At 30.9% G+C, this 10587-nt stretch overlaps 1 protein-coding gene across 2 annotated transcripts in view; it reads left to right on the plus strand.

The window, feature by feature from the left end:
- LOC111140361 (Rho GTPase activating protein 5) overlaps nt 1–10234 on the plus strand; it is a 71917-nt gene extending 61683 nt beyond the window's left edge. Inside the window, exons 5-8 of one of the 2 annotated variants that reach the window (XM_022492638.1) lie at nt 1837–1968; nt 2676–2781; nt 6051–6378; nt 7948–10234. In XM_022492638.1, the coding sequence (XP_022348346.1) occupies nt 1837–1968; nt 2676–2781; nt 6051–6378 (566 nt within the window). In that variant the 3' untranslated portion in view covers nt 7948–10234. Of the gene's footprint in view, nt 1–1836; nt 1969–2675; nt 2782–6050 lie in introns of both variants that reach the window. The other variant, XM_022492642.1, reaches the window with a different exon arrangement.
- The last annotated feature ends 353 nt before the right edge of the window (nt 10235–10587 follow it).

Raw genomic sequence — 10587 nt, forward strand, 5'->3', positions numbered from 1 at the left:
ATGTGAGATGATGGATAAAAGATAAAATCAGGAGACAAACTATAAACTTGAAGAAGGTATGAAATATTACCTAGGCTAGATTAAACTGTTCACATCAGAAGAAAGTGACCAACCAAGTATATGAAAATATGCTTTGTCTCTGATTTATAGATACAAAATTGAAACAAAAAGATTTGGTTTTGATTTATAATCTGTGAAAAAGATTGTTGAAAGAGTGTAGACAAGCAGGTATGTTGACTTTTGAGAAGCAGTTCATGTATATCTATTAAAATTCATATTATCTTTGCTAGAGAAATTGCACTTAAAATATTTATGTTACCAAAGCCTTAGTTTAAGCTTACCAAGATACACTTGAAAGGTCATTCATTGCAGCATTGTCTGAAATTTTTTAAAAAGGGGGAGGGGGCCTGTCCACTGGGCTTATAAGTAGAATATTAGATACCCACGTAAAATGTAGATTTGTGTGTGTTTTCGTTACTTTAAAAGTATATTGTATATATAGTACGTAATTTTAAAAAAATATTTTGTTGGATAAACTGGACTTCATAATATCAAATTTGTGCATTTTCACTTAACAATAATGAAGGAGCGGGTAATGGTGAATACTAGGGCCTCTTGAATTAGATTTCCTGTTTTGTTTTCTGGTTCTGCCACTTACTGTCTTTGGGCCATAGGAAAGTTAATTTTTCTAAATCCTAACTTTATCATATTTAGAATGGGAGTGATTAGATGAACTATGATGAATAATGAGATAATGAAGAGTTTTCTATACAGCCATATTAAATATTGTTCAGGTAGCTGTTGTTACAGAGAATGTAGCCTAAGAAAATAAGATTTATTATATAAAAGTGTTTATCATAGTATCTGTAATTCTTTTAAATAAAATCCAAATGTTCAGTAATAAAATATTATATAAATTGTTAGATCTGGGAGAATATTTTGGGGTCATTAAAACTAGGGCAAAAGGCCAGTAATGAGTTAAGGATTATATATAGGTTCTTGGTACTGTTTTTTCAATTTTCAGTTATATTACAATTAAATGTTACCTCGCACACACAAAAAAGGTTTTTTTAAATTGCCTGTAAAATTTTAATAATCTTAGGTAATGCCTTAAAAATGAAATCCAGTATAAAATGTATTTATGATTTTTCTGGTTGTTTTATTTTTTTAATGAGTAGAAAAGGGCTGAAAGGAAATATGCTAAAATAAAGTATAAACAGTGATTATCTCTAGGTGATGGGGTAATTTTTTTCTCTTGTTAGTCTGTGTTTATACATTTTCCATCATAAGTATCCATTGTACTTATAAAAGGAAAATATTAATTCTTTTAATAGCAAATTAACCTTATGATACACCTTTAGTATGTTCCATTCTTGTCTTTTAAGTCAGAATTTCACTGATAAGTGTTGAAATTAAAATATTTCATTTAAAAAATTAACATAAGCTAGAAGGTATAAACTCAGATTTATGTGCTTAATTCCTATCTTTTGTCTTTCAGTTTTCTTATTACCTTTTTAAATAGCTTATGTAAACAAAACATTTCAAAAGATAGATGTTAGTGAAAGCTAATGTTCTTCAACATATTTATAAGCCTAACAGCACTTTTTGTTGTAATAGAAGATGCTTCTTGCTTGATTCTCTCTTCCCTTATGTCAGGCAAACTTACTAGAAGAGTGGGGGTGAGATGAATCAGCCTGTAAAGAAACATGGCTGATGAGAAGATTCTAAAGTCTCTGGATCTACAAATACCTGTTTAGCTTACTTCTCTTATAATATATTAAAATTTTATTTTATAAAAAAGAATTTATTTTATAAATTTAAATTTTTGTCTTGTAGATCATAATATCAGTCTAGTATCAATGGAAGTAACAGTAAATGCTGTAGCTGGAGCTCTTAAAGCTTTCTTTGCAGATCTGCCAGACCCTTTAATTCCATATTCTCTTCATCCAGAGTTACTGGAAGCAGCAAGTAAGTTATAAGCCTTCTTTTTTGGAGAGGGATGATGATGGCGGGTGTTATATATTATATATTGATTGCTATGTATTAAAATCAGTCATGCACTAGAATGTGTAGCTAATAAAATGTTAACTTACGAGACTCTTTCTTAAATGTATTTTCCTCCAAGTAAACAAAATCAGAACCTGTGGGGGGTGGGGGTGTTCCCCAGGAATATTTAATTTTAGCTGGTCTCTCAAGTGACTCAGTGCTTCTAGAAGTTTGAAGATCATTTTACTAGAAATTTGAGATTTGCATTTTTGATTCAAACTCAGAGGCTTTGTAAGAAAATTAAATGAACTCTTCAAATGAATGTATCTGTAATGTATTTCAGTAAAATTTTAACATATGTATGGTGTGTACATGTGTGTATTTAAATTTTTTAAAGTCAAATTAACTTTGGCCTCTTGTCTTCATTTTTTGAAAAAGATAGGAAGATAGGTACTTACTGTCTCTGTGTCTCTTAGGCCCTCTCTGACTAGCTTTATTTGGAGAAAGGCTGTTGTAATAAATGATGAAGTATTTAGCAGGTTCTTTAGAATATTTTGTTTTTGTTTACCTATCCTAATGTGCTTCAGAAAGATTGTTCATTGTCTTTTACAATAAGCAAAGCAGAAAGCTTTATCAAATATTTTAAATGTGTAAGTTTCAACAGATTTCTCTCTACTTTAATTTTACAGAAATCCCAGATAAAACAGAACGTCTTCATGCATTGAAAGAAATTGTTAAGAAATTTCATCCTGTAAACTATGATGTATTCAGATACGTAATAACACATCTAAACAGGTATTTTTTATTTTTTGTTTTTGCAAATGCACTATAAATTTCAAACTTTAGACTTTATAAATATAAGAGAAAAGGCAAACTAAACATACAGTTCAGTTTTGTTTCTATTTTTTCTGGATTTTTAAAATAGATTTTTCACCGGGCGCCTGGGTGGCTCAGTGGGTTAAGCCGCTGCCTTCGGCTCAGGTCATGATCTCAGAGTCCTGGGATCGAGCCCCACATCGGGCTCTCTGCTCAGCAGGGAGCCTGCTTCCTCCTCTCTCTGCCTGCCTCTCTGCCTGCTTGTGATCTCTCTGTCAAATAAATAAATAAAATCTTTTAAAAAATAAAAAAAAATTTAAAAAAAATAGATTTTTCACCAACTTGTTTAAAGAAAGACATATGCCTTTTTTAGTACATTTAATGATTATGAATAGTATAATAGGTACATCTTCCTTTTTTTTTTATTACTGTTATTTTTTAACACTTTTCTTCTGTAGATTCTTGGAATTATAGGTATGAAATGACTCTTAATCAAATCAGCCTCATTTGAAGTTGGAAGAATTGAGGTTTCTAGTCAGTGATGTAATGGAAATTTCTTTCTTCTAAAACTAACTTACTTTCTGAGGGAAAGTTACATGCTCAGAGGGAAATTGTATGCTCAGTGTCACATAATAAGTGACACATCTTATAAGTAGAATCTAAGTCTTATTAACACATTTCATTTGTTTTTTGTATCACATTGTGTTGCTTTTGAATATCTTGCCTGTTTTGTTTGTATATAGCCCACAAGGTGGTATTTCATCAGAAGCTTAAATTCATATTATAATCTACCCTGTTAACCTGAAGTGCAGGATACTAATCCTGTATTAAAAGCCTTAAGTATGTTAAGCTTCAAGTTTATTCTTTTTTCTAAAATGATACTACTCACAATGCCATTTCTTAAGTGAAAGACAATATTGTATAATAGCTTAAAGCTCCAACTGTTGAGTCAAACAGGCCTGGTTTTGAAACATTTTTATTAGTTCTTTGACCTTAGGCAGATTACTTACCTTGTGCAAGTCTTCATTTTCTTAACTATAAAAATGAGAAAAATAACACTTCACAAAGTTGTTCTTGGGACTAAATAGAATTATTAGTATTTGTGCTAATTTTTTCAAAAGTCCATTCTTCATAATATTTTCTGTCGACACTTCAATGAACTGAAATTTGGGTGTTTGGGTTTTTTTGTTTGTTTGTTTGTTCTTAATAACATCAATGCTGTGTTTGTTTTTAATAACATCAATGTTAAATAAAACCCAAGTACATATCAGTTTCTACCTCTTAGAATATTAACCAATGTTTAAAGTTTTATTGTTGCAGTCAATGTAGTATAAAATTTTATTAACATTCCTGGTAATTGTTTTCTGATGTCTCCCTCCTTGAGAAAATACCAGCATACTAGTATAAACATATAATTAGTGGAATATCATCTTTTGAAAATTACCATACAAGTGGTTATTGATATAATAACAGATGTGTACATGGTACTGTCAGAGACCTTACCCAATATGGAGTGTAAGGATGATTTGTGAAGATACTGTTGTCTGGCCAGATTAGAATGCTGAAGTAAGAATTGGACTCTTCCTTTGATCTTGTCAGAATGATCTTTCTATAAATATCTCTTCCCATTGAATAACATCCTATATCCTAAAGAAAAACTATCTAAGTGGTCTGGTTCTAACTTCTTCAGTTACACCTTCTTTCCAGAAATTTCCCCCATGCACACATCAGGTAACTGTACTAAGCTAATAGCACTTAATCAAATCAAAAGTATCAGTTTGCACCTGTCTGTCATTACATCTTAATGTAACTGCCTTGGTCCTCAAACCAGCAGCAGCAGCATCACCTCAGAACTTCTTAGGAATGCAAATTATTAGGTCTCCCCTCAGACGTAATTATCAGTCTGTGTTTTAACAAGCCTTCCAGGAGGTTCTGATACACACTTAAGTTGAGAACCACTGTTTTGACTGAATTACCTTTCCTTCCTACCATTTTACCAGTTGCCCTTCACTCTTAACTCACACATCAAACATTATCTCTTTAAAGAAGCCTTCCCTGGCCACCCTCATCTCTTATTTGGTACCTTTCTTTTATAATTTTTGACCCTGCAGTTAGACCTGATGTCCGTACTCTAATTTCTCTCAACTTTAAGGTTTTTTCTTTTTTTTTCAGAATCTGTACTTGCCTGCTGCACAAAAACACCTGACTGGGTCCACTATATTTTAATAAAAAGTTAATTTTATTCTAAATATTCTAACTTTCTCTCTTAACAAATAGGAATAATTTTTACCATAGAACACATTTTTAAGACACATATTTTACCTCAGATGAGCAATTTTGTGGTTGGGGAGAGGGGATTCTTTGGTTTATATTTAAAAAATTTTGATGTACAAATTTAATTATGATTTTTTTCACTACCTTGCATAGTGGGCTGTTTCTTTATGTGTGGAATAAGAAGGTCAGATAAAAATACTAAGATTCTTTCCCAATTTAATAATTTTGAGTTAAAAATTCAAGATTTGCCTCTTAAGTTTGTTTATTACAGATAATGGTAGAAGTGCTTGCTCACATATTTAAAGAAGTAGATGTAAATCTTAATAATATATGATCATTTATAAATTATTATTAAATCCTAAGAATTTTAAGGTGGAATGTATTTCTGTGAACTATTGTCTTTCAAATTAAATTTGTAGCAAGGTAAAATATTTAATGATTGAAAAATTCTTTTTTGCAATACTAGAAACTAATTTTTTTTTAAGTTAAAAAGCCTCTTGGAGCATTATAATAGAGTCATTTTTCTAGAGTTTGGTTTTTCCAAGGTTCAAAGGGATGGCATACCATACTTTGTCTCTTCATCTCTCATAATAGTCAAGGAATTTGTATATGCAATTAGAATTTTCTGTTTCTGTTGCCAGAAGCTCATTAAAATTACCACATGTTTTCTTTTACTATGAGAAAAAGGTGGGGTTCCCCCCCCCACAAATTAAGGAGGCTTCTGTAAGTATAAAACCCCCCCTATGTACAACCTTTTTTTAAAGATTATCTTTGGTTTTCATAAGGAATGGATTTTATTGCTGTCTCCTGATACTGGAATTTAGTTTAACATCTTAGAATATACAAGAAGAAAAATGGTTTAAATTTGAAGTTAGGATAAAAGATTTTAAAACTATATCATCCGAGATCTACAATACTTAAATTGTCATGAATTTTGATTGGTTACTAACTGTTTTTTCCTGTCGTAATTTCAGGGTTAGTCAGCAAAATAAAATCAACCTAATGACGGCAGACAACTTATCCATCTGTTTCTGGCCAACATTGATGAGACCCGATTTTGAAAATCGAGAGTTTCTGTCTACCACTAAGATCCATCAATCTGTTGTTGAAACATTCATTCAGCAGTGTCAGTTTTTCTTTTATAATGGAGAAATTGTAGAAACTGTGAACACTGTGGCTCCTCCACCACCTTCAAACCCAGGACAGTTGGTGGAACCAATGGTACCGCTTCAGTTGCCACCACCCTTGCAACCTCAGCTGATTCAACCACAGTTACAGACAGATCCTCTTGGTATTATATAAGTAGGTATTGATTGCAGACAGCCTGAAGTTGACAAAAAGCAAAACTAAGCATGCATGTTTCAGGGTTCAGTAGTATACTTGATTTTTCTTACAGGTAATTCACATTCAAAATGATGAAACATTTTCTCTTTGAACTGTATGGTATTCACTTACATTACAAATCTAAGACCATGGATAAGCATGACTGGAGAGGTTTAATTTTTATAAACAAAAATAGCTATAAAATACAAAGCTGCTGTTGCATGCAACCTTATTGCAATCAGTATATCATTCCTGTGGCATTTTCTGTCACATTATATTGTGAATAAAATTTTTCTATAGAAATTAAATGATTTAAAAACTCACATATATGAAACACTTAATGCTTTTCAGCCTGCTTTATGGCTGATTTTGTTATTTGATGTGTTAATTTGGGCAACTGAATTTACATTTTAGCAATCTGTGTAGATACCTAAAAGCCCAGTTAAGTATTTTATAATTTCAGGCTACTTATGCCATGCTTGGGGTGTTGTTTGAAAGAAAGAAAAATACACTTAACATATTTCTGCTCCTTCATCTTCTAAGTAAACCTGTGGATAATTTGATGAGAGGTAAACAAAGATACTTCTTGTACACACATACCAAGGACATACTTGTGGCTAAAGTGAGTTGATAATGTTGTGCAAAGGATAGTTGTCACCAACTCATTTCTTTATGGTCCATAATGACATAAACATCTTGTATACTGTTAATTCTGTAAACAGATGCATGTTCAAAAGATCTATGATGGTCTTATAATCTTAATCTAATATATTTTAGATATTTTAATTTTTTCCCTCTTGGGAAATACATTTAGTATAGTGTAGAAAATACTTCATGACATTTTCATATAAGGGTTATATAACTTTTCGTACATAAACATGAAATTTGTTGTAGAAAATTCTTTAAACCAAACATTTTAATCTAGGACTTCAATTTAATCTGTTCCTTGAATCTATTTTTATGTGGCCCTTAAAAACATATCCAAAAATCCATTGCTAATATAGCAATAAAAATACTTTGGGTACTGACAACCTCTTTGAAGTGTGTATATATAAAATTGCAAACTTGTATTCATATTCTTTTCTGTGATATGTTGTACTAAAATCAAAATGCTTTTGCACCATTTTTTAAAAGAGTTTTTTCTTTTGACGTTGGTACCAGATTTGCTGTAAATTACTGCTGCTTTGGGGGTTAAACATTTTGTTAGCGAAGATACAACCAGAACACTAAAATATGGATAAAAATTTCAGAATAGGTGGCATAGGTAAATATTTTAGACTTTATTCAGAATTCGTTTATTATCAAACCATGCCATTTTTTTTCTGGAAAGGAAAAAAAATGGTGTGTTTTTCATTGTTCAATTACATTTTTCTGTATGAAGAGGAAATTCTTTGGTCCATATTGTAAACCTCATTCATACTGCAATTTTAAGGTTGTCTTATGTGTATTATAGTAAATAGATGATTTTGAGATTCAAGGCTCCTAAGAGTTTGATTTGCTCATTTTTCCCTAAAATAAATACTGTCTTTCCCAACTGTTATGTCCTAGGTATTGTACTTCTAATTTCAACTTCAGAATCAAGATGTCAACATGAACCAGGCTGCTGTTGAAGTACATGTATATTATAAATTATCTTATTTGTGTTATACTCTTATGTGTTATTATCTTTTCTAAGAAAACAAAGTCCCTATTATTCCTATTGCAAAGCACACAGGAATTAAGAAAGTACAGTAATTTTTAAAAAGAAAAATCCGGTAAATGTAGTATTCTTAACTTGTTCTATATTACTTAATAACCTATTGTCTATATAGCTTTAATTTATAGCTGTCAGTTTAACATTGGCATGTCTGGCAAAGAAAATTAAACTTTAAGAGTTTTATAAACTGTTTCTAGGTTGCTAAAGAATTTATTTTTCTACTATATATGGTATAGACAAAGCTCAAAACTATGTACAGGAAAAAAAGCCTGACTATTTCTTTTAGAAGTAGGCTGAAAAAAGAATTTTCAGAACTGTTCTTGTCTTCAGTTCATTCGGTCATGACTTTGCTATTGTAATATGTGAATCCCAGTTTATTTAAGCTATTCTCTTTTATACTGTGTTAATTTAACTTTCATGTACATTTAGTACCATTTTTGTTATTAAAACTAGCATTTACCATATTCCACATTAACTACCTTACACCTTCCCCAAAACTTATCTCTGCTTTTCTATGTGTTCTATAATTGATTTGAAAACCTTCGTAGGGGTCATTTAAAATTCTGCATTTGGTTCAGTTAACCTGTAGGTTACAGTTAATTGAAAATTAAAGTACAGTTTAAAGCTCAGTCTGTTACACTGAATTGATTGCGTTTGTTTTTGCCAAGGGCTTAGATATGTTTTTAAATATTAGAAAAATAATTCTAAGAACAGAATAATATAATTAAACTTTTTTTCTGGTAAGTTACTGGAAGGTTTCACTGTTTAGGGACATAATGTATATGAGACTTAAAGGATGAAAAGAATATTAGGTAGTCTCATAATTATGGGTAAATATTAAGGCATTATATTTTACAATTTTAAATAAAATTCCATCTACACACATGTTGCCATTGTTTCATTTAAGCTTTAGTGCTTATAGTTATTACAATATTATACTTAACAGTGTCTAGATTAGCAATATAAAGAAGCATAGTGGTACTTTTCAAATTTTTAGTAGATTTATTGGAAGACAAATTCTATTCAACAGACACTAGGATATACAATTAATTTTAGAGCAAAGTTCTAGGCATAATACATTTCCATTTGAAATGGTATTTGTTTAGTAGTGCTTTTCTCCCCCTAAAATTTACTATATATATACTGTAGGTAACAGCAATCTAACTTAGCCAAAAAGCAGCTTTTATTTTCCATACTGTGTGTAAATAATGTAGACCTTTTTTTTTTTCTTTTGGTGATACTGGAATTTAATTTCTAATATCTCTTAGATACAAACAAAGGGAACAATTGGAATAAGAATTTAGGCCTTAGCGTCCATGGTGATTTTTAGTTTTTTATACAGTAATGTGATGCTATTTGTCAACTGGATATAAATATATATATATATAATTTTAAAAAGTCAGAAGTGCTTTGTTTCTTTGTTTATAATTAATGTAATTTTGTGCTTCACCCACAGGATGCTGCAGTAAATTAAATATCAGTGAAGCTTCTTCTGTGTAAAGAATGCTATGAATAAAACATTAAGAAGCTGTGTAATTTTAAGTTATAGTTGCCTCTAATTTTACCATTTCATTGGTAAAAAGTTTTTTTTTGGGGGGTGCGTAAAATAGGAAAATAAAAATAAATTTGTCAATATGATGAAAATTTTATTAGGGAGGTATATTACTGAGTTTTTACTGTACCATGAGTGGAGATCCAAAGTTCATTTTGGATATATACATACTGATGGAGATGCACTTTTTAAATGTTCAGGAAAAGATGGATTGCTCAGATTTCTGACTCAGCTGTTATATGGACCTGAATTTTGAGCTATGGCTAGACATTCTTTTGAGCCACTGGAAATATTTTTTTGAAGCCCATTCTAGTTTATTAGCAGAGCTGCCAACACTGAAGAATATACTTTTGTTTTCTCTTCATGGATTGTGAATATTAAGCCCAGTATTGTGGATGTATGTACTCAGATTCTATGGATCTGGTAAAGTTTGTTTGACTTTAGTCTTTGTGTTTGTCTTGAATTCAGTCATTTTAATTACTTCAATTTTTAGGCTGAACACTTTCTGATATGGGTCAGTGCTTTATAGGTCTTACTTAATTTTTTATTGTATTTGAACTCTTGGAATTCTAAGCAGCCATTTCAATTTATCATATATCTGGAAATAAAATTTTCTAAGATTTAATAGGGGAAAGAATTACTCTTCTAAACTGATTTCTCATGGTAACGTCTGTGTGTAGCAAACTGTACAGGCATTAATATCTCATACCCAGCATCTAGCTGTTAGATATGCAGGTACCATGATCTTCTTAAAGTAGTTAAAATCTAATTATTGAACTTTGGACAAAACATTCACTGTTAAAGTTGAACCTTATCATCCTTTGACCGTGATTCCATTTATCCCCCCCACCTCATATTAGTTTTATTTCTTTGTGAGTCGGTGGGTCTAGGTGGGGGGGATCCATAGTTCTCATATCATTTAAATCTTAACGTATTTAAT

Source organism: Enhydra lutris, unplaced genomic scaffold (assembly GCF_002288905.1).
Source record: "Enhydra lutris kenyoni isolate GAN:26980312 unplaced genomic scaffold, ASM228890v2 scaffoldscaffold4, whole genome shotgun sequence".
In the NCBI taxonomy this organism is placed as follows: Eukaryota; Metazoa; Chordata; class Mammalia; order Carnivora; family Mustelidae; genus Enhydra; species Enhydra lutris.